Source organism: Triturus cristatus, chromosome 9 (assembly GCF_964204655.1).
Source record: "Triturus cristatus chromosome 9, aTriCri1.1, whole genome shotgun sequence".
Taxonomy (NCBI): Eukaryota; Metazoa; Chordata; class Amphibia; order Caudata; family Salamandridae; genus Triturus; species Triturus cristatus.
In genome coordinates, this window is record NC_140592.1 from 375,012,023 (window position 1) to 375,037,372 (window position 25,350).

The 25,350-nt window shown below is 45.0% G+C and overlaps 2 protein-coding genes across 3 annotated transcripts in view; one reads left to right on the forward strand and one right to left on the reverse strand.

Annotated features, from left to right (window-relative positions):
• Positions 1-17,778, reverse strand: part of LOC146797978 (ribonuclease Oy-like) — a 120,616-nt gene extending 102,838 nt beyond the window's left edge. Inside the window, exon 1 of the mRNA XM_085625201.1 lies at positions 17,750-17,778. The gene's annotated coding sequence lies outside the window, so the exon portion shown is untranslated. The remainder of the gene's footprint in view (positions 1-17,749) is intronic.
• LOC146797979 (cytochrome c oxidase subunit 7A1, mitochondrial-like) overlaps positions 7,678-25,350 on the forward strand; it is a 29,575-nt gene continuing 11,902 nt past the window's right edge. The window contains exons 1-3 of one of the 2 annotated variants that reach the window (XM_085625202.1): positions 7,678-7,958; positions 23,296-23,388; positions 23,511-23,595. In XM_085625202.1, coding sequence (XP_085481328.1) covers positions 7,944-7,958; positions 23,296-23,388; positions 23,511-23,595 — 193 coding nt within the window. In that variant the 5' untranslated portion in view covers positions 7,678-7,943. The remainder of the gene's footprint in view (positions 7,959-23,295; positions 23,389-23,510; positions 23,596-25,350) is intronic. The other variant, XM_085625203.1, reaches the window with a different exon arrangement.

Here is a 25,350-nt window from a genome sequence, read left to right on the forward strand (position 1 = left end):
CCCTGAATGGCAGGATCTCAGGCCAACTAAGTCGAAAAACCAGCTAGACACTAGGCAAAAAGTTGGGGGTAACCATAGTCAGATATCCACCTTCCTACAATATATTTGTATGTGTACCTCAATGAATGCCTGGGGGGCTAGACGCGGAGGGTGGGATGTGTGAGAGAAGTGCTAATTTGCAATTTAAAAAAAAATGCATAGTAATCCATTATCTGCCCTGCAAAAGCTGCCAAATATCAAGTCTATCTAGTGTTGATTCCACCTGATGCCTCTTTCTTCCACCATCGTACACTGAGGGCCATATTTACAAGTTTAGTGGCGCAGGGAAGCACAGTAAGTCACCTTGCTATGCTGTCCTGCATCACAGGGAAAGGGCAGGAATGCACCCTATTTATCCAATACAGCGCATTCCTGTCCTTTACCCTTGTGCTAGTGCCAATTTGGCAGCCAAGCGCCAACTGTAACGGTGCCTGTGTTGTAGGCAGGATTGTTTTTGTGCAGGAAGGGACACCTTCCTGCACCAAAACAATCCTGAGAGGTTTTTCCTCTTTCTATGTGTGCTGCAGAATGCAGTACACATAGAAAGAGGAAAAAACGAAGAGAAATAAACATATTTCTCCTCGTTACAACTCCCCTGGGGAGGTGTATCTTTTTGGTGCATCCATGGTTTACACGGTCTTGTAAAATCTGGGAATGCATCAAAAACCATGGGTTTTGCATGGGAACACCCACAAAGCACTCATGAAATGCCTACCCAGGGTAGAGTAATGCAGTGCAGTGATTTGCGCTGTGTTGCCTTAATCCGTATTTTTGGAGCCACACGTGTTGCGTGGTGCAAGAGCGGCGCAAACTCGGTCATAAATATGGCCCTTGGTATCTCTTAATCTGACTCTTGCAGCTTTTTTCATCTCTGCTTCACTTTTTGTCACTATTTCCCTATCCTTCTCTTCCTCTTCTTTTTCTCTTTCTCTCTCTTGCTGTGGATAAAAGTCTGATGATGGAAGGATATCCACATTTGTATACAATTAAACTATGGCCCTGGTTATGGGGAGTGTGGAAGCAGTGATTTGTGATCCCTGCACTTACAGGAATTTGTGAATGGATCGGAATTCTGTGTTGTGCGGTAATTACTGCATGGGGCATCTACCCCAGGCCGGATATGTGCTGATGTTCATGTATTCTTGTCTTTATTGTTTAGCATGATTTTAGAGTTCATGTAGTTACGACTGAAGATTGCATGTGAATTTTTTTACTATTAATATTTATTGTATTACTTCAATAATACAACATTTGTACCAGTTTGTAATATGGTGTCTTGTCCCTACATGTTCAGTCACGTTATATTGTTTTTGAATATATTAGAGTTGCCCTAGGTGTTTGCGTTTTCTGATATTTGCTGAGTGCAATAATCACAACAGTCCTACAATTTTCTCACGACATATTTTCTGAGCATGCACTTGGCTAAATATATCAGGAAAAATCCTTATATGAGAAATTTGATGTGATAAACACCAAATCTTCATGTATTTCCTCTTTAAGCTTGCAAAACTCGTATTTACTGTACCCAATATATATTCTACACCTGGCTAACCCTATTTACTGACAAGTACCTCCAGAGTTTCTCATTTTCATTTTCTCAATGAAGTGGTTTGCTAAAACATTTCAAAATGCCTGAGATGCATGGCTGGTGATTGACCCATCTAGTGTATTTCTCAATTTTTTTTAGTAGTTTAAATAGTGAAAAACGTACAAAATCACGGCAGAATGGGACTCTTATACATAGTAGTCATCTTGAAACTCTGGAATGGATCCGGCCTTCCCGGACTTATGTCGAGAACCCTTGGACTAGGAGATGGATTTGCTTATCCTACGTAAAAACATTGAACAGACCATTTACTATTGTGCTGTCTGGATCTTCGCTAGCAGTACACAGGAATTTCAAATGTAGGTGTGACAATACATCACTTCCTGTAGAACCCAGTTTTCATGGTGGACAATTGGACGAAGGGGAGATGAATGCCGTCGGCTGAGGCTGAAGATTCGGGGGCATATTATCAAGCACGGCGTTAACATTATCGCCGCTTTAGCGGCAGAAAACTTCCGCTAAAGCGGCAATAATGGGCTTGGTAATATGCCGTAGAAAATTCCAATAGAAGCCCATGTTGACACCAGAACATGGGCTTCTATGGGAATTCTCAAGGGCATATTATCAAGCCCATTATCGCCGCTTTAGTAGAAGTTTTCTGCCGCTAAAGCGGCGATAATTTTAACGCCGTTTCTTGATAATATGCCCCTTAGTTCCTGGAGTAGATCTAGGTGGTTTATCTCAAAATGTAAGCATGTGGTGAGTGATAGGCCCAGTAAACCGGTGTTTACTGCTCGCCGCCTTCGCATGCGGTAACAGACCCTGCAAGCCGTAGGAAACCTGAGTTCATCGAGAAATGGTTGGATAATGTCTATGGGGGGGTGTAAGCCCACCCGTCAGGTCATTGGAGTTTCAGGTCTCTACTCCCTGGCACTAAGTGTAGTGGAACATACCAGTATCCCTAGCAGGAGGCATTCCTATGCCAACAAAATATATATATATTTTTTTTTTGTTTGTTTTTAAAACCTTTATTTGTGCATATTAACAGAACAAATACAGGCCTACAACCATCAGGCCGGCCACAATACGGTTAAGCACTAAGACAAACATTACATCCCCTGTGCATCAATGGTCAAGATTAGCAACGATTCAGGAGTTATACACTGGAGAGATCTTTGACACCAGGGGAAGGAGAAGTGAAGGTTAATTTTAAGGTTTTCAAAATAATTTTATCGAGGAAAAAGTCAGTAGAGGATAGAACCAAGGAGATTCGAGTCCGCGAGATGGCTTCACCACACGGGAGAGCAGCAGCAGCATTAAAACGGCCATAGAAAATCTCAGACAGTGAGGCGATGCAGTTATATAACAGGATAGTCACATGAGTAAATACGCACCCCTCCAAAGCCGCCCCCACTCAGCCCACCCCACCCCCGGACCCCGAATCGAAACAAGCATAGCGCAGAGACATAGAAGAAAAAGGCCCATAGAACTAAAAAGAAACAGTAAATTACCCCCCCACCCTACACCAATGCGGAGGCTACGGCCTACCCCCCCCCCCAGCATAGTGCCTGTCGCCCAATGAACCCGAAATATAGACAAGAGAGAAAGTAGGAATAGAGTAAAGATAATAAGAAAACAAAGAAGAAAGCGGGGAGGAGCCCACGTAACCTCGGAGCGCCCGAAACCACCGGCCAGCTACGCCTCCACACACTGAGAACCCACTACACCCAGAGGCGGTCGTGTGAGGATAACGTGTCACAACAATATAAGTGAAGGCAGATAAATCGCGACGAGTGCGCACAACATATGCAAGCAGTTCCAGTCCCAGTCTAGCCCATCCGAGAAACCATGATGATAGAAATCAATCTAGCCCTGGCCCGATCGCGGGCTTAAGATTAGACTAGTCCCCACATGAAGGCCCCGCAGCCCGTGCAGACAAAGACAATATGGCCGCTTGGGAGAAGCTGGAGAAGTAGAGTCACAAAATGGCCGCCGATCATCTATTGAGGTCCCCTTGTGCACCATAGAAAATCCAGACCTGGCCTGTAAAGTACAGGAGTTCCACATAAAAGAAGCCGTAGGCCACCGTGAACGGTTCCTCGAGGACGTCAGGTGTCGCTCAGCTGGATACTCTTGCGGACGCGGTGAGGCAGGCAACAACAAAGCAGGCAGCAATGGACGGGGAAACAAAGTGTCCACAATGGAGCAGGAGATCGATTGATCCTGGGTGCCGGGAAAGCCTGATGCAGACACCAGTGTAGCACGGTTATGCACAGTCGTTGCGTCCCCGCAGAAGGACAGAAGCACTGGCAGACCCACGTCTTGTTGATGACAAACGGGGCGCTCACGACCCGCAGCCGACAGTATGGAGTCGAACCGCTCACTCAGCGTTTGCAAGCCAACACACAATTGCAGATGAAAGTCCCGCAAGGCAGCCAGAACGGAGCCGCATGTCAGCGGGAGCTGCGCCCCCACATCGGCAGCAATCCGGGATGGCACTGTGGAGCTGGAGTCTGGTAGAGGGAGGGCGCAGCGGGCAGCGGGCGAGACCGGAGCATCACCCCCCAGCAGCGAGCAGGCAATCAACGCCATGTTTTACCGCTGGACGGTACAGTGGCCAGGGGGGGGGTTCTAACAAGGAGGCAATTCCCCGCAGGTCTACGCCGCAACAAGTGAAAGCCAACAGTCGCTTCCCTTCCCTCGGACTCTCTTTGCAGCCGACTTGGCAATAGAAGAAGGGGGTCTGCAGCCTTCCACAGCGCGGGCCACAGAGCGGGGCAGGAGACCCGCCACACCGGGGCTTACCCTATAGCTCCATCCCGTCAGGTGAAAGGTGAAGGAGGTGTCCGGGCGTCACTCCCCCGGCTCATCTGGCGACAGTCCGTGGTGTGAGGCGGGATCGGGGCCGCGGGGCTCAGGTTTGCGCCGGTGGGTCCAGTTACTGCGGAGCTTCCAGGGGGCCGGCCAAGGCCACAATAGAGCAGGGGTCCAGCGCGGAAAACAAAGGCCCCAAGAACTCCGGCATCCGGGCGGGCTCAGACTCCGGGAAAGCGGCGGCGCGGTCAGCGCATCGTCGCGCACGTTGCACCTCGAAAATCGGCGAGGATAGGAATCAGGATGATAGTCCGAGGCCAAGGGCCGGCGGAGCCGGGCGCTCAAGCGTCTGCTCCGGTCGCCATCTTGGCTCCTCCCCTCAACAAAATATTTTTGAAAATGAGCACAATAGGAAAGCTGGGTGTGAAGAGCACAGCGTTTGGAACATACCATCTGCCCAGGACCATAAGGGACGGTCAAAGGGGGCTGTTTGCCCAGATCCTCTGCTTTTCAGAACTATATGCTCCTGCCACAAACGTATTTTTTTATAATAAAAACAAGTAGGCCTGTCCTGTTAATTTATAATGAGGTAGCTAACGAGGCCATACCACTAAGTGGGGCCAGATACTGGAGCTGCCGAAGGGAAAAACTTTATTTTTCTTTCCACTGAGAACATTTTCTATGCAGAAGAAGAGAACCCCAGTTTAAGTTATTTACTGAGGCCTGGCAAAAGCTTCTGACACACGTGCATTTGGCTGTGGAAACAAACAGGTACATGGATTTTGTTACTTTGAGAGGATGGAGCACAGTGTACCCTCTTGCAGGATCCCTTAAGTACCTCCAAGCCTCTTGGCTCAAGGCCCTATGTGGAATCCCATCTCTAGGATAACGGCCAAGCAGTGAGAGCCCCAGGGACTGAGATAATTTCCTTTCAATATGCATAAGCACAATTCAGGTTGACTGCTCTGGTGATATACGTTGGGCAGGGCCACTGGAATTATGCGGCAGGGGATGCCCAAATTATGTGCCAATGCTGGTTAAAGTATTCGTCAAGAAAAGGCAAATTATGCAGCATTATGCTGCACATTTGTTGATAGTATTACTGCAATATTTCCTCATTTTTAGGTCTCGCCTGACCCTGCGCATGCGCTGGTCTGGCAAGACATTTTGTGAGGGCTCCAAAAAGTGCTACCAGGCAAGCCTTGAGCTACAGTGCATGTGCGCGCGCGCGCGCGCGCGTCGGCCTTTACCGCGATTACTTTCACTTTCGCGGCCGCGCGAAAATGTTTGATCGCAATGGCGATCACTTTCGCCCATGTGCGCGGGCGCTTGACTTTCGCGGCCGTGAAGATGTTTGATCGCAATCACTTCGCGGCCGCGAAGTTGTTCTCCGTGAGGCTTCAATAGATTGCAGCAGTTAAAACAAGCATTGGCATAGCCAATAGGTCTCGCTTTTGGGACCTTATAAGTTTTTAGTTATGCAACTGTTGCATGGCTAAACACTTATAAGGTCCCAAAGGCGAGACCTATAGGCTATGCCAATGCTTGTTAAACTTGTTAGCACTGTTTGGGCATTAGTTGCAGCTCGTTAGTAGCAGTATAACACCCAAACACAGCAATAAAATACAGAAAGGTGGCCAGTCAACCTTTGCAAAAGATCTTCCACTGTGCGGCAACACATGTCGCTACGATTTTAGTAACTTTTGATCCGTTTGAGCTAGAAACAATAATTTAAATTTTTTTTTGTCAAAATCTGTAGATTATGCAGCAGATGACCAATTAAGTGGCAAATGCGGAAAATCTATAATGATGCGAATATCTCCGCGGCCACACAATCACATAATTCCAGTGGCCCTGACGTTAGGTCACCTGAGGCTGAGAATTATCTCAATATGTAACTACTATACCTAATTTCTCCGCATTTGCTCAATAATTAAGTCTCAACCCTCCCTCTTTTCTTCCTTTACTACTTCTAAATCTACCATCCTGTACTTCTTTTCATGGCCTAATTCACTTAATACTACCCCCACACATTTTTCTCTTCCTTCCTGTTCTTCCTTTCTCTCCCATCTAACCTTTTATATCAGCTCCTGTTCATTCCTTTGACAGCTCCCATCATTCCTCAGCTCCAGCTTCTTCCATTTCTCAGTCTCCTTGAAATACTTCCTGATTGCACTGCATGTCTTTGCCTTTCTAAATATTACATGTACACTCTATGTTTCCGACTCATTTGAAGATATTGTGTAGCCATCCCTTCTGAAGTCAAATATTCAAAATTATGTTCCTCAGCATCTATAAAGCGCCTTGCTGTCCATTTGGGCTATGTGAGCGCTATATGTCAATTGAAATATAGAACTCAATATTGGTTATTCCATGCAGCAGATAGAAAAGCTAATACATTTCATTCACACCTTATTTATTCTGTTTAGCAAGAGAATCTTCAGTTTCTGCTACTTGTGCTTATCTTGTCTTGGGCTGTATCGGAATGCTGGGAATGTATTGTGACCTTCTTTTTGTGGGTAAGAGACACAAGTGGTCCGAACGGAAAAGACAATTCTTCAAGAGAAAAAATGCTAAACAATGTAGGTGAAATATAATTAAATAAACCCAAGCAAAAAACAAAAAGCAATTGAAATTTCAATTATTCATTTTATATTTTTGGGCAATTTGGTAAACAGTAGATACATTAACTTCATTTAAGCTGCGAACACCATAAATGAAGAACAATTTCAAGTAGTTAGCTCCAATTGTATTCTAAACATGGGGTACAGTTTCAGTACAGGTGAATATGGTAATTATGTCGACATGCGGGGTCGAAACCTCGACATAATTACCATATTCACCTGTACTGGAACTGTAGCCCATGTTTAGAATACAATGAAAATTCTATAACGCAATGTGGACTAAAGGATATGTGTAAAAAATGTACTGACAGGTTGCATAATTGTTTCCTTAAAACTGTTTCTAATTGTTTTACTCAATTCTCCTTATCTAATTCACGAGCACTTTATTTACCACCTTCCCCTTACACCCTCTTTATTTTTTTTTTTTTGTTGCATATTTATATAGCGCGAACTCGACCCGAAGGTATTGGAGCGCTTTACATGAGCACCGTATTCACATTACACATTCAGGGACGGGGAGATTAAGTGATTTTCCCAGAATCACAGGATGCGGACTCGACGCCGAGGCTCGAACCCTGGTTTCCAGCACCAAAGTCTGCCGACGGACCACATCCTCTCCTTGAAGCAAACTACTTGAAATAGTTCTTCAGCGCCAGCTCAATGGGAAGAGGCCTCGTCCCGGCCCAGTCCGAGCTCCCTCTGTGTCTGTGAGAGCAGAGACCCAGCACAGCGCCAGGCCCCGCGCCAGCCAAGGTACCCGTTCCAAAGGTCGAGATTTGAACCGCGAGGCCTGCCTTACTTTGGCACTGGGACAAAAATACAGGCCCGTGACTGTCAGCCGGTGCCCTTGTAAGGTGACTGAGGACAGCAGGGAGACGGCAGAGGCAAGCGAGAGCAGACGCAGGATCAGGGCCGAGGACATGGCGACTCTTCCGGTAATTGCCGAGCTCCGGCTCCGGGCATTAACCACAGACCGCTGGGGCATGCTGCTAACTCGGAGAGAACTTAGCTGCCCCACAGCCCTTGTGCCGAGCCCCTCCCTCGCTTTATGCAGCGAGTCTCCCTGAACTCTAGAAAGTCTTCCACGGGATTGCAATCTCTGGAAAACCTGGCAATTCTCTGGAAGAGAGCGGGTTGGGGCAGAGTCAGTCAACTGCCAACAGGGCTGTAACAGAGGCAAGGGAGGGGGTGGCGGCTGAAATGGGGCGAGTGAGTCACCATAGAGAGCACTGCAAGGAGGAATGGAGTAAGTGACAGTCCGCCTTTGGTCTGGCAGTATATATAGATTCATTTTACAAACACTGCCCCCAAAATAAATTGACAATAAGGAAAATGTGATAGTAAAACTGTTCTGCCTTCCTTAATTTTGTCAAAACCACAGTTTAAGATTGCTTAGAGGGTTAAGGCACATGCTGCAGGCATCTCTAGGCATCAGGCAAGTCCCATGATATGCCAGTAATACAGCTCAGGTGGTTAATACAGCTCAGGTGGTTAATGCACTTGCCGGAGAGGTCTGTGTTCACTCTGATCATAGGTTTGAATTATAAAATAACTTAGAGGGTCAAAAGTACCTACTACAGAATGTTGCATGTAAGTTGTAGGTCACTTATTTGAATTATCGGTAAGATTGCTCAGTGAGTTGTTGCATTTATTCAGAGATGCATGTATAACCGGCAGATGACGCGTTACAAAGTGCTAAAGTAGCTGTATGAGGTATTCACCCACTGCGAAACCTGTAAGACAACTGAAACTTTTATAATTTTAAGGTTGGTTAAAGTAGTTATTTTTGCCAAGTATCAATTCTTATTATGGAGTCCCAAAAATCAATTCTGTGTCCACTGGCACAATGGCTCAGCGAGTTGAACACTTGCTGGTGGAACCCCCATGTTTCCTCTAGCGCTGGCGCTAAATTAAGCTGCCTAGCGCCAACGCTGGCACCCTTGCACCATAGTGCAAGGGGTGCCTGCGTTGGGGGGAATGATTGCTTATGTGCAGGAAGGTGTCCCTTCCTGCACATAAACAATCACAAATGGCAATTTGTAACTCTTATGTGTGCTGCATTGTGCAGCGCACATAGAAGTTGCAAATCGTTTTGCTGTTTCTATGTGTGCTGCACAATGCAGCACGCTTTGAAACTGCAAAAACGAGGAGAAATAAAGCATTTCTCCTCATTTCGCCATGTTAAGACCAGGTTTTCCCTGGTCTTAATTTTGGCGCTGTCTCAAATTTACGCCACCCTTGTACATAGGGCTCAGCGTCAAAATCAATGGGTGTTGGGGTGGGATGACCACTGCAACACCCACTGCAACACCCACTGCACGCCCCTTTCATGCTACGGTGTGTGAAAGGAGGCCTTATGTGCAAGGCTGCGCTTAACGCAGACTTGTAAATAAGGTGAAGGCGAAGCCCCTATTGCCACAGGAACATCATTAAAAGTGATGTTCCTGGGGAGATAGGGGCTTGTAAATATGCTCCTCTGTACCATTCCATGAACTACTCAGACAAAAGGAGTTACTGACTGTTAGGTCAGGCATTTGCAGAATCAGAGACAGGAAACAAAGGGGGATATTTACAAGAAAATTCTGTAGCGCGGTGTTACACCAAATTTGACAACGCCACGCTCCTACATTTTCAAAATGTAGGGATGCACCATATGTACATAAATACGCTGCACCCCTGCGTTCCCCTAGCGCTGGGGCTAAAAAAGCTGCCTAGCCCCAGCGCAGGCACCCGTGCGCCATGTTGTAAGGGTGCCTGCACTGATGGGCGATTGTTTATGTGCAGGAAGGAACACCTTTCTTCACATAGACAATCAATAATGGCGATTTGCTTTTTCTACATGTGCTGCAAAATGCAGCGCACACATAAAAAGAGCAAAAAACTAGGAGAAATTAATCATTTCTCCTCATATCGCCATTCTAAGACCAGGTATTACCTGGCCTCAGTTTTTGGTGCTGCCCCAGCCTTGTAAATCTGGCGCAGTGTCAAAAAGCAATGGGTGTTGCAGTGGAACGCCCACTTCAACACCCATTGCCTTCACCTGTGCTGCAGCGGACTGTGGCGGGAAGGGGCATATTTACAAGGTGGCATTAAGCCACGTTAAGTGACTTAGCGCCACCCTGTAGATATGGGGAATGGCGCAACGCCACCGGAGTGTCAGAAAAAGTGATGCTCCGGTGGTGTTAGGGGCTTGTAAATATGCCTTACAGTATCTTGCATACCTCTTGTAGATTGATGCTCCACAGGACACTCTCAGAATGAGAGGGCACCATTGCGTGTGTCCACCCTTCGCAGAGTCCATGAAGGCGCAGGTGCGCAGATTGAAGAACGCTGGCCCGAACTCAATCTAAAGCCACATCATTTCGCCTAAATAAAAAACAATGGCTTGACACCCTGACTTTTACAAAGCTACACAAATAATTCACCCTATCGTTTCACTCTAGGGAGGTCACTAACTTTAGCTATTTAAACATGTTATTTTATACCAATTCGCTACCTAATCCCTACCCTGCTGGTCACTGGAGGCTCTAACATAGACCAAACTGCAGGTCCTAACTAGCCACATACTATGAGCACTGATATCTTATGATATTAATGATATAACGAATGAACATAAAGCAGTGCATCTTGGAAAATCTCACTACGTGACACCCCGTGGTAATCGTATAAAAGAATACTGAAACGCAGTGCTTGCGGGTTGATATCTCACTGACTTTACTCCTTCTCTGCACAAGATGTCTCTTCCAGATCCATAAGATCTCAGAGTAGACGACCTCTTGCAACAACTAGGAGAGGACACTGGATTTTTTTTTTTATTTTTTTTTTTTGTCCTCATCTGCCAGACAAGTTTCAATATGCAATCTTGTAGGTTTACACACATTGTGCTGCCTCAGTAGCCAAGACTGGTAGGGGCAGTAATAGAACGAAAGGCTCACCCCTCAGCAACATGTTTCAACCTTCAATGATCACTAATTTGCTACCAGACAGGCAATAGCTAAAGTCCAGCCAAGGTACTAAACTTAGCGCCATGAAACAAGTGACCCCCGGAATGAGGATGATGGCATAATCATTGGACCTGGGGAAAAAAAAAAAAAAAAAAAACCCCAGATGATCAATGAGCCCAAATCAGGAGGTGCCAGAAAGATCTTGTGTCAGGATTACCAGATCTGGCCAGGTCCAACTTGGAGACCAGCAAAGTAGAAGCATACCAGTCATTAATGGAAGGAGGTGAAGAATCCTTCCATTTTCTGCATATCTCCCTCCTGGCTAGCAAGATAGCATAAAAAATAAGCTTTTTTGCCAAGGAGGGGACCCCTTGGTAGCACCCAAAAATTACTGATGTTAAATCTAGGGTAATGTTAACTCCAACAGAAAGTGAAAGAGTCTTACTAATGGCATCCCAGAATGAGGACAATTGTGGGCAATCAAAGAACATATGAATGTCAGAAGCAGCCACCAAACCACATCTCGCACAGGCCACACTACTCCCCTCAGAGAATTTAGAAAGACGAAGGGGTGAGTAGTATGCTCGATGAATGGTGAAAAGATGGTTCCTGCGTAACCATGCAGGCTTGACAATATCCCACAACATCTTACAAGACGAATTCCAAAGATGTTGCAAATCGGAATTGATGACATGTTGAGACCAAAGATCCTCCGGCAGTGAAAAAGTTCCGTCCATTTCCTCCAAGATTAGATTATACCACAGTGAAATTTCCTTTTTGGCAGGTGGCTTATCTGCCAAAAGCGTTATAAGATAGCTATATACGCCCAAGGAATATTTAGCACCATGTGGAGGCTGAGCAGAGTATGCACGAGACCAACTCAACATCTGAAGATATTTAAGCCTGGAGAAGTGTGGACCAATTTTTGTACTAAGATAATCCCAGGGTAACAAGTCCCCGTCAACAAATAGGTTACCCCACTCCTCCAACCCTGCCTCTCTCATAGGTGTAGCTAGTGCATCCCTTAACCATGCTGGACCATCAGGAAGGCCCCACAAAGGTGTCCTACTTCCATAATAACCAACTTTAATTGCTTTAGACACCTGGGCCCACATTCTTGCCATACCCCTTAAAATTTTCAATTTAATTTTTTTGAAAAACTTGGGGTTTCCAAATTTAAAAAGAAACCCTGACTGACTTACACCTTCTACGTCCAATAACATTGAAAAAAGGGAACCCACTCCAACCCCTACTGGTCTTTTTAATAGGATCCTAGCATGTGAAAGCTGGAAAGCCCAGGCATAAGCCTGGAGATCAGGAGCAGCAAGCCCTCCTTTTTCCCTACGTCTCCTAATTTTTTTCCAAGAAATTCTTGCCAGATGTTTATCCCAAATAAAGGTGCTAATATCCGACTGTAATTTCCTGATGGAGGCGGGATCAAAACATAAAGGTATCGCATTAAACAAAAAAGAAACCTTAGGCAGGATGAACATTTTGACAAGGTTGACCCTGCCCAGTAGGGAGAGTGGAAGATGGGCCCAGGACTGGAGCAACCTACGACAGTCCTTTGCAATTTTTAAAAAATTAATAATAGTAATCTGATCGAGGTCAGATACAATATCCAAACCTAAGTATCTCATCCGACTCACCGGCTGGATTTCAGAATCGAAGGTACTTTGATCGATGTTCCAGGTCATCATCTCAGTCTTTAGAGCATTAATCTCATAGCCAGAGACCATCCCAAACTCCGATGCCAGCCTGAATATTACTGGGAGGGCCTCATGCGGGTCAGACGTGAAAATGAGAATATCGTCGGCGTAAAGTGCCACCTTTCTCTCCCAACCCCTGTACGCAAATGCCTTGATGTTAACACTATCCCTCAAAATCTGGGCAAAGGGTTCAGCATATAAATCGAACAGGAGTGGGGAGAGAGGACATCCCTGCCTAGTACCCCTCGAGATGTCAAAAGAGTCAGAGAGTATACCATTAACCAGGACACGGGCACTAGGGTTACTATAAAGAAGACTAATCGCCTGCCGAAATCTACCCCCCACGCCAAACTTTGCCAAGGCCTCCGACAAATACAACCAATTAACTCTGTCGAAGGCCTTGGTGGCGTCCAGCGTGAGCACCGCCAAGGGCAAAGACTTCAAACATGCCATGTCTATTGAACCCATCAAATCAAAAGTTAGTTCAAAAAGCTGTCGCCCCTTAATAAATCCCTTCTGATCGACATGTAAAATGGAAGGAGCAACCAAGGCCAATCTATTTGCAAGAATGGAGGCAAAGATCTTATAGTCTCCATTCAAAACCGAGATCGGCCTGTAGGAGCCACAGGCGGTTGGAGACTTCCCTGGTTTCAAAATAACAGTTATGGATGCGTTATCCCATGACACAGGTGGTCGTACTCCATCAAGCAGTATCTGATTGAACAATATAACTAGGAAAGGAACCAGCTCCTGCTCCAAAGATTTATATATTTCAGCAGGCAGCCCGTCAGGCCCAGAGGCCTTGCCTTTCCTGGCATCCCGAATGGCTTCCCTTACCTCCTCTTCCGAGATTTCACTATCTAGCATTGCTGATTGATCAACAGAGAGTTTTGGTAGATCTATTTTCCCAAGCCATTCATTAATCATATCAGTATCCAATATCTTATCTTCATGGTAAATATCTTGATAGAAATCTTTAAATGCTGCTCTAATATCTGCATCAGAAGAAAGAGGGACATTATTGACATAGATCAGGTTGATGTTGTTACGGACCTGATCAGTTTTAACTTTCCATGCCAATAATTTACCAGCACACTCCCCATACTGAAAATGAGCAATTTTCCTGGCCTCCCATCTTTCCTGAAGCCGCCGGTTAAGGATCGAGGTCAGTTGGCCTCTTAGGGTCAATAGTTTAACCCGCAAAGGCGCCAAAACAGCTTCCGTGGAAGCTAAGTTGGCATCAATGTCGGCCTGTGCACTAGTCAGGTCCGCCTCAACTGAGGCAATAGCCTCTCTATATTCCTTCCTTCTATATGACATCTTACTTGTAATAAGACCCCTCAAAGAGGCTTTAAGTGAGTCCCAGACCACACCAGGTCCAGCAGAACCCACATTCATCTCTAGAAAAGACCTCACTTCAGATTTGAAAAAAGAGACATCTTCAGGGTGAGAAAGTAGAGAACGGTCAAAGGACCAAGTCCTAACTATGTCAGAGGTAGGTACCATAAGTTCCAGAAAAACTGCAGAGTGGTCAGATAGATGTGACGGAAAATAACAAATGTCCCTAACTGCATCGGATAAACTATGGTTGATTAATATAAAACCTATCCTGGACTGGTGATTATATTTATAATTTCTGAAAGAAACACCCTGCTGCTGCCCGGCTCTTAACCTCCAGATATCGATATATCCGTATTGTTTCATCTCATTCAACAAGAAAGATCTTGATTTTGAAGGGACACGGGATCTACTGTTATGAGATTTATCCAAGACTGGATCTAAAACAATATTAAAGTCGCCGGCTAATATAACTGGTTCCGGGAAGGACAAAAGGTGAGAAAAAATCACTCCCAAAGATGTAGGGTCATCAAGATTGGGACCATAGTATCCAACAATAGTAAAACAGGCACCCATAATTACCACAGAAGCAATAACCCATCTTCCCGCAGGGTCGACTATAGACTCTAATACCCTGGCCCTAAGCTGTTTTCTGAAAATCAATGACACTCCTCGGGAAGTCATAGACTGTGAAGTTGATATCATAAAATCAATCCATTTAATCTTTTTAGCCAATGTGTCAATTTCAGACTGGATCAAATGTGTCTCTTGAAGGATGATGACCTGGGCATCAGAGTCCCGGAGATACTGCATCAATCTTCTAGCCCTAGGATTAGTACGGAGCCCATTGACATTCCAGGACATAATCTTTAAACTAGACATCACTACTAAACCAGAGCACAGCCAGTCTTGCCTTTATAATGCGACCAGATATATACCAGATATATACCAGATATATACCGACCCACCTCCAAAAGAAGACTCGCAGGACAACATGAGAGACTTTAACACAACCTACAAAAAATAGAAAAGATGGCTGATGAGGAATTTTTGAATTTTGCCCGTGAACCCCCCCCCCCCACCCTTCACCCTCCCCGTGGAGAACCCGTGGTGTATCTAACCGGATCAAGTCCAGTAGATGGCACCCCTACCTCAGGCTCCCGTTACACGCCCCCCCAAACTCACAGCTAAAAAGTAAGGAAAAAGAGGTGATCCCACTTAAGATAGTGTACTTTTTTTTTTTTTTTTTAGTATTATCATATATATATATATATATATATATATTTTTATTATTTATTTATTTATTTATTTAATTTTTTCTCTCCCTCTTCATCTTCTTTCCCCCATCCACTTTCCTTCTCATTCTTTTTTTTTTTTTTTTTTTCAGTGCTTTAATCCCTGTGAGCAACAATAAGGCAGTAAAAGGACCTAAACCAAAGCCTAAAGCAAACGAGTTAGGTACTATTACCAGATGACTTATTGCCTATATCCGCCAGGAGTTCATCGGCAGCTTCAATTGACCTGATGTTTACCATTTTATTATTATACATGACCTTCAGAGAGGCCGGGAACACCAATTGAGCAGAAGCGCCCAACTTCCTAAAGGACTCGAGCCGCCTTCCAAACTCCCATTGCTTCTCAAGTGTGACCCTAGAAAGATCGGATCTGATAAGAAAGGTAAACCCCTTACCAAGTAGGGACTTCTGTTTAAGAGCTGCACTCAGAATCTGCTCTTTGAGAGTATATGTAAGGAAATTAACAAGAATTTTACGCGGCTTTTGCCTTTGTGGGTTCTGTTTGAATGGTTCCCGATGGACCCTCTGAATGTCGGTTGCTAGCTGCTCCAGGGATTGACCCAAACATAAACCTTCCTTCAAAAGGCAAACAATAAACTGCTTAATATCTGCCCCCTCAGACCCCTCCGGAACATTAAGAATACGAATGTTACATCTTCTAGCGTTATTTTCTAGAACCTCCATCCTGTCCAGCAAGGCCTGATCATCTCTTTTAAGTTTAGTAATGTCCTCTTCTGTCTTAACTAGATGTGCCGACATCGTAGCTAGTTTTTCCTCCAAGACTTCTGTCCTAGTTGACAGCCCATCGATCTTATTATCCAATGATTGACAATAATCACGAATCTCCTTCTGCATAACTGAGGATTGCTCAAACCCCTTTTTTATGTCCTGGGACAAGGTAGTGAGCATCGAAAATAGAGTGGCTGCCGAGACGTTGTCCGATGTTGCTTCTTGACAGAGTGGAGTTGAAGGAGCAAGGACAGGGACAGATGTTGCCAAAGATAGCTCGAGAGATGGCTCCGATACAGTACCCCCCCCGGAATCGGAGTGGGTAAGGCCACCTTCACTAGCGGCTACAACGTCGCCCCTCATGTTAGAACTAATAGATGATGCCTGACCTCCCACCATCTCACAAGACAAAACACCACTTTTAGATATACTAATAGGTGGGGAAGGTACAGAAACTATAGGAGCAACCGAGACAGCTGACGCTGCCTCCGTCACAGTCACCACGGAACCACAAGGAACCGAAAGGATTGGCACAACAACTGAAGAGGCAGGGGTTGAGACAGAAGATGGAGGTAAAGCAGGGGAAAACATTTGAGCTGAATCATTTAGTGAGGTCATTGTCTTGGATTCCACAAGGTGCAAGACCTGTGGAACAACTTTGAAGTATGACCGTAGAGATGGTGTAATTTTAGATGTAGCCTCGACTCCAGTAACAAGATTGCGTGCTGCTTTCCCTCTGGTGCCCTTTGATTTCACCTCTTTAGATAGATAGGAGGAGGTTCTCTTACCAAGTTGGGGTGGAAATACTGCACCAGGCAGATTAAAGCCGGTGGCAACCCCCCTCGTATGCACTCTAGCCTGCTCCTTACCTCGTCCTCGGCCTGATTTCCCACCTCTCCCCTTACCTCTGGACGTTTGGTAGTGTTGGTGCAAACCTTCAGAATCTTTTAATAGCGCACACTGAGGTAAGACTGAAGCTGATTCCTGTGTGCTTGTATCGCTGTACCCGTCTGCCGCCGTCGTAACCGCTTCGGTACTCTCAGCTGTCCCCTGAGAAGAGTTTTCAAGGCTGTCTCCAACACACACAGCACGCACCAAACTGCGCGCTCTCCTGCCGCGCCGCAGCTCCAGGGCGGCTAAGGACCACGACCACCGGACTAGTGAACAGCTGATGTGAGACGAAGATCCGTGGCAACCAGGAGTATCAGCTGCACTTCGAAAAATATCCAAGGCGTCCCCAGCCGGTATTCTGATTCCAGAGCAGCAAGGCATAGAGCAGAAGGGGGAAATTAGGACCCAGCGGAACCCAGCGGAAACAGGCGGCAGGCAGGCAACAGGCCGCACGTAGCACGGAGAAGGAGAAGGAGACAGAGGGAAACCAGCAAGGCACCGAGACACTGCCAAAACCGGGGGAACAGAACAGGCGAAATGGCGAAGTGCACCGGTAAGAGATTCAGCACGGTGAATTAGTTTCCGACCTCAGCAGTCATCAAGCGGGAAAATCGAGGGAGCCGGGGGAAGCGAGGAAACGGGAGCCAGAGCTTACGGAGCACCACGGCAGATCAGCCGTCTGCCGCCATGTTGAGAGGACACTGGATTAAGAACTTAAAAATAACTCTACAAACATAATAATGGGAACTGCAGAGTTAACCAGAGCTACCAGCATTCAATCGAATGAATACATGTGCGTCTATCTCTCACATTCCCTTACCCAGTACTCCACCATGCACCGCCCTGTAAGCGACTGCTTCTAGACTGTCTCTGAATCTGTGTGGTTGTGAGAGAAACATTCAGGTCTGAGTTTCATTTCTCTGTGAAGCAGAATTGAGAGAGAACATGAGCACAGGGCAGATGGTAGAGTATGGTGGTTTACAGTGCAGCTACTTTCGACACTTTTGAGGAAGTGAGTCGCAAAAATTGCGCTTTGTTCCCTAGGGTGTTGGTGGTGAGAAGACTGTATTCGGCCTCGCACCAAGACTGTGATTTGGAAAACTGTTCAAGCAAGCCTGATGAATGGGTGGTCTGACTTGGCCGTTACTGCCTGCTTGTACGTGCCTTCGAAAAGGGGGCAAAGACTATTGTACAGAGTGCTTAACTTGGACCGGTGGATGCAGACTATTGTAACGCATGTGATACATACTACACTACGTCAAGCTCTCGAGACTTGTTCTCTATTTTTAAGAACAAACAAATTTGACTCAAGCCCTGATGAAGTTCCCCTTGAGGGAATGAAACGCGTTGGCTGACCATCCTTTTATCAACCTAAATCTATTTCTAAATAAAGAGGATATTAAGACACAAAGTCAAGGCTCTTTGGACTATTTCATTTGTGCACCCCCTTTTTTTTTCATTTTTTCAAACTGTTCAAGCAGAGCCTAGTTTCAGAAACAAATCCCCGAAGGTTGATGCCACAAACCGTGCTCTTGAATAAGAACATCCTGAGCAGAAAGGTCCACCCTAGAAGTAGACGTGGAGAGAAAATAACAATAGGTTCAGCAGTGGAAAGCTGCGTAGAGAAAGCAAAGAAGATATGAGCATGCGGTGAGTAGGGCAATAGATGAACAAAGGAGAGGCCTCAAGGAAAAAGGAATCAGAGGGAGAGAAAAAAGGGGAGAGAAGGACTGGTGCCTGAGGCAGAGCGGTGGAAAGTAGGGTACTGCAAAAATAATCTGGTAGTGAGAAATGGAATGTTGTAGGAACAGGAGTATACCATGATGGCAGAGACACTGGGGCAGATTCACAACGCCAAGGAGAAACATGAGTAATTTAAACAAATTATAAATTGAGTTTAGGCGTGCTCATAAATGACACGTTTGCCAAATGACAAACACTTCCATTGAACTCTTGCAGAGGTCGCACTGCATGAGATGTACTCACAATTGCTTACCTCCTCATCCTCTTCCTCGTTCCATTCCTTACTCTATGAGGACAGTCCGTCCCCTCAGCCCAGGCACTCTTTCCCAAGCTCTCTAAGTCTTGGTAACAACAAGGTTTTGCTTAAGTTCCTGAATAAGCCACACCCCTCTTAGACCTCATAAGGATGGACTCATCCAATCCACATCCTGTTTTGTTTGTGTGCATCCATCTATGGCACCCAGGGCTTCAACTGGCAGATTTGGGGGCATTTGGTGATGGTTTAGGCTCGCCACAGCTTTTCCCTGCTTGAGGGTCTGTTTAGTCTTATGGTGTTTTAATGTTCTCTCCAGTAGCCAATCGTTTTTTTATTATAGGTTTCGGCAAGTCAATGCTCATTTTCACTGTCCTGGCTCGGAGTCAGGACAGCTCAAATCGCATTGAGCGGGGCCTACTGGGAGTCTGATGGTCCATTGCTGGCTGCATTTGGCCACAGCTTAACATTTGGAGGCTTTCCCTGTTGGACTTCTTGAGCTTTACAAATTGGCAGCTCTGTCCTCTAGTCTACACTCCAAGATGTGTGCTTAGTCTCTTCAGATGGCCACAGATTCGGGTTTGTTTGATTATTTCTTTTTTATGACTCCCTACCCTTATGGTTTTCCAGGGTGTGCTTAGTTGTCGTCGCTGTACTTGCAGGGTAGGTACTATCTTACCCTAAAGGTCAGGCAGTAGATTGGATCCTTCATAAGCATGAAGGGCACGTGAAGGGCTACTTTGTTATATTCAGGTTGGCCAAGTGTTCCTTATATTTTTGGAATGGAGGGTCAAAGGTCCAGTAGGGATTGTCATTCGGTCAGAATTTATTAACGGCGGATTTACACAATGTTATTGCTCGTTCCTATTCTTCATCTGCCCGCTGTTGGGTTGTTATGTGCTACGGGAGTTGGGATCTTCTTGTTGGAGATCCCTCAGTCGATGTTGATCATCACCACCCCCCAGAAAGATCCAGGCTCCCTGGGTGTGGCGAGGACTAATATATATATATATATATGTCAGCACGTCAAGCGGGAATTGATATTCTGCTTGCGGTGCCGGGTAAGTTCTTCTCGTAGTTTGCTTCTAATCCTTCTGATGGCTTGCTTTAATTAAGGCTCCCTGAACATACTCTTATTAGGCTCTGTGACTCCCATAATTTGCATCCCTGGTTTGGCAGCTGGGTCTGGGCTCCTAGATGTTTCCCCCGTTGGATAGTGGGCCAAATTTTAGACAGCCCTGCCCACCTGCAGCATGTGCTGTTGAAATGACTCCTATTTAGGCTTAGTTGAAGTTGAGTTCCTTCATAATTGGTTTCTGTCTATAAGGGGCATACCCTTGTTGCTTAGCTATCTTCTTTTGGCCCTGTAAGTTCCTCTTCCATCATACTGGCGCTGGTTGATTGGGTTTCTGCTTTACGCTGACCTCCTATCCCTCCTTGGGATGTTTGCCTGCAGTTGCTCTTTATTTTTCTTGGACAATGGAGTTTTTCATCTGTTTCTCTTGTGATAACCCTTTTCTTTAGTCCCTCTGGCTTTCACTATGCAAATTAAGGGTTTAAGCCCCTTGGTGACCATGGTGCTCTATGTTGATTGACATTTGCTCTTTCAGGAAGGGTTTCATAAACACTTCTTACTATTACCATGCTTTTTACCTGTCGTCATGTAGTTGTCTGGGTTGGTGTTGTTTACCAAAGGTGGTTGGATTTCTTGATGATCCCAATATTTGTGTGATTCTTCGCTTGGAGTCTTCTGTTTTTCATTTTGTTTTTTTTCACTAAGTCAAGAGAAGGTATTGGGATCACTCCTCTGCGGTCTTCGGACTGGCGGTAATTAAAAGTTTCATCAGACAAACCAAGTTGTAAAAAACACAGAGAGTAATTGAAGTATCACAGCGTAAGGAGGTATTCTCAAACAAGAAGTTTATTGCATCCTGTAAACTCCAGAATTACAGGAAAGCATCTGTTACATACACATCGCTATTAAAACAAGCATTTGCAATGCAATAGCTCTCGCATTTACCCGATTTTGAGCTATTGGGATTGTAAATGACAATGCCTTATATTTATGTTTTGGTTTTTAAAACATCACTAAAAGGCATTGTCATATACAATGCCAATAGCTTAAACTCACGTAAATGCAAGACCTATTGCATTGCAAATGCTTGTTTCCTATTTCTTTACATGCTGAAAGCGGCCGCCCGTCATTTCCTTTAGTTTTCATTACTTCTGTTAAAATCGTGTCAGCTGCACTGTGCATAAAAAGTAAAGGAATAGAAAAGCATTTTTTTCTATTTCTTACTTTTGATGCAATGATGAAACAAAAGTAATGAGAACGAAAGGAAATGGCGGGCGGCTGCTTTTAGCATGTAAAGAAATAGGAAACAAGGGACTTTTGAAACGTTTGAGGCAGGGGAGCGAAACATAAATAAATGAGGAGCTTTTGAAAGGTGTGTGGCAGGGAAGACACAAAGAGCTGCTGTGTTCACGGCACAGGTCCAATTGAGTGAAAAAAAAAGAGTGCGGCAAACACAGGAAATGCAATCAGAATGTAAGGGGACATGTACCATGGGTAGTCGCCACAAAGTGAAAAATACACCCAAAGGCGGGCCAAAGAGCAACGTCTTGCCAATAAGAACAAACAAATTAAGAAAGGCATAAGAAGGAACTATTGGAAAGCGGTGGGCATGACCTAACCAACCTGACTAAATACTACATGCCTCGCAGAGCAGCGTATGCGCACAGCTAGGCTAGACCGAAAAAATGATGAGCAAGATGGCCACAGAAGAGCAGATATAGAGTTTCTGTATCTTAGAATCGTCCATTTTACAATTAATGATAATACGGTGGAATGTAACAAATTGTAACCCTTTTATATAAGAAAACTACAGCTCTGAAAACAAATGGCCTCATTTATCAGGGTTTGGGGCAGGGCAGCGCCGCAAGGAATCTTGCTGCGCTACGTCAAAACAAACAGGCTGGAATGTGCCATATCTATGAGATACGGTGCATTCCTGTTCTTTTCCCCAGCGCTGGCTCACAATGGGCTGCCATGCGCCAACGCAGGCACCCTTGCACCATGGTGCAAGGGTGCCTGCGTTGCGGGGCTGATTGATTTTGTGCAGGAAGGGACACCTTCCTGCACAAAATCAATCAATTCAGGCGATTTTCTCCTGGTTGCGCCTCCCTAACGCCACCCTGCAGTGGCGCTAGATTCGGACGCATTCCCAGGTTTTTGATTTCTCGTAAATCTGGGAATGCTTCAAATTCCATGGGTGTTGCGTGGGAACACCAACAGCAACACCCATTGAACTCCCCTTTCATGTAGTGTTGTGCATGAAAGGGGCACATATTTACAAGGCCATGAAAAGCCACGTAAAGTGGCTTTACACAGCCAGCTAAATATGTTGGGGCACTTTGCACCACCGGAACATCTAAAAAGTGACGTTCCGGTGATGCAAAAAGTGCCACAAGTGCTTAGTGAAGATTATAGCAGAATGGAAAGCAGAAATGGAAGAGATAAAAACGGATAAACAATGGAAACCCGCCTATGACAAATGTGACAATACCTACACAAACTGAAATGTTACTGTTTCTGCACACAATGATTAGTCACACTGGTGGATACTGGTAATTTTGTTTGGATTGTGAGCAAAATGGCTTTAGGCTTAAGCACACTGGAGCCAGTTTGAAATATTTAGCATTGCAGTTTATAACCAACCATGAAAATAGTATTCAGGGGATCTTACTAGACACTCATCCAAAAATCCTACACTTTTGTTGTGTTAGTGTGAACAAAGGTAAAGTATGATTTTTCAAAACTATATAGGTTGTCCTTAACACCAGGAGCTTTTCATTGGCTAACTTGACTGGCATATGTAGTGCTTTAGAGGATGTGTTCTGACTGCTAAAGAGCTTTAGTCAAATACCACATTACATTTTGGCGAACTCTTGTTCTAATCTGGGGGCTTATTTACAAGCCCCTTGTAGCACCGGTACGTCACTTTTTCCCATATTAAAAGGTGAATAATGTACAGGAGAACAATCCTAAATAATGGTAAGTAGCTTTTGTACCCATAGTTATGTTATGACAGTTTACGCTAACACAATAAATATAACTGTTGAATAGAAGCAATTATCAGGAACGTAGATAATGTTGCTCTTCTCGAGATATTTTAAATAGATGTTTTAAAAAAATGGATTTCCTGGAATCCTACAGCCCCTGAATGCCAGATCCTGTTTTAATTCTGGACACAGATATAAGATATTCACGCATTTATAGTATCCCAATGCTTTGAAAGCGGCAATGCTTTTCTCTCATTTTCTGACATATGATCTAATTTAATTTTCTGGTGCTTTCTGTTTTTTTTTAGCAGGCATTAAGCAAAGGATTATTCCGTGCATTTACCACATCCAGTAGAACCCGGATCCAAAACCGAGTCCTTGAGCACCAGAAAATCTTTCAGGTGTGAATCTTAAGTTCAATCTATTAATGTCGCAGCTAAAAACCTCCTCACTGGGAGGTGATGAGAATTCTGGGTAAAATGACTATTTTACTTTGTTTTCTGTCTCCCCACCCCATAATTAGGCAGACAATAACTTGCCGGTGCACCTGAAAGGTGGTGTGGGTGATGTCCTTCTCTACCGAATCACCATGACTCTGTCTCTGCTTGGTAAGAGCTGTGCTTCCTGTGATTGGCTATGTTTATTTCACAGTTTTTTCTACCCTTCCCTATACTTCTTCTCTTCAACTCTCAAAATATCTTTAAATCGAGGGAATATGTTCCCTTTATTGTGAGGCAGTCTGGTGTTATTGAGCAGTATTTTTGGTGGACATTGTGCTTCGTAGCTTGTGTCACAAGGCCATAGGAACTAATGTGTCACCAACTTATTTAGGGCTTATTTATGAAGGCCTTATGCTGCCATTGCGTTACTTTTTGTGACGCTGCGGCGGCGTAAAAAATGTGCCATACTGCGCCATATTTACTAAATGACACATCAAGCCAGATGCATCACTTTGTAAAACCCTGCGCCACATTATACCTGCAACAGGTATAATGTCTGCAGGGTAGACTTTCCCCCGTAAAAAAGGCTTGTAGAAGTGGCACAGGGAATCTATGACATTTCACTGGACCACTTTTATGAGTTCACTGCATCGAATCCTTGCGCCGGCGTCAAGCAGGCGTATGGAGTGGCACAGGGCCTTTCACATTGGACATCGACACACTCCAGCAATGCATTGTTGCTGCGCCACCAGATACATCAGGATTCCTGACGTATCTGGTCAATCCTTGGGACATGGATCGCCATGCTGTTAATACGGCGCATCCATGGTGTCACAAGGAGGGCGCAATGAAAGTCTTGCATCGCTGTTTTGCCCCAGTGATGCACCACTTTTCATAAATGAGGCCCTGAGTTTGTACAATTGTCCCTTCAAGGTTAGTGAGTTGAGTAGTAATGAGGGGCTTATAGATCTGGAACTCACACACTAATTGATACAAGTAATTACACTAATTGTCCAGTAAGAGGTACAACACTGAAACTGTTTTTTACTTGTATGCAGGAATTGTAGGGTACTTAAAATATTAGTGCACTCAAAATGAAAAACGTTTTTAGAACCATCTGTGACTCACATACAAGCAGAAACATTATCATTGCATTTGTGTGGTAATACCATGTGATACTCTCCCACGGGATCCCGTGGGAGTCAATGTTTTTTGACCAATGTTCTCTGTGAGTAGGTACCCTAATTGTTGGTGTCCCAGAACCATCTGCACTATTGGGCAACTTCTATATTCCCCTATCAAATTTTTGTGGGGGAAAAGGTATGGTTAAAATAAAACAATTGCATGCAGGATTGTTTTTGTGCCGGAAGGGACAGCTTCCTACACAAAAACAATCCTGAGAGGCATTTTCCTCTTTCTATGTGTGCTGCAGAATGAAAGAAGAAATAAAGAGGAGCAATAAATATATTTCTCCTCGTTGTGCCTCTCCTGGGAAGGTGTATCTTGTTGGCGCATTCCCAGGTTTACCAGTTCTGGTAAATCTGGGAATGCATCAAAAAGCATGGTAGTTCCCACGCAACACCCCTGAAACGCCTTCCCAGGGCATAGTAAGGCAACTCAGCAATTTGTGATGCGTTGCCTTATTCCAGATTTATGGAGCCACTCAGGACCAGGCAAAGCGGCCTTGCGTGTCTTCATAAATCCGACTTACGGTTTACGCTGCTCTTGCAACCAGCTCATAAATAGGCCCCAACATTTCCAGTGACCCTAGGGCAAACGTCTCTCCAGCTAAGTACATTTGTAACCTCCTAGCCGTATAGTTTTGATGACGGATGTCAACATGAGAAGTTGAGAAGCAACTCTATACTCTTTCTCTTTCCAAAGACTCTGGTCACCCGAAGAGGGGAAGAGGCCGTTGCGTTG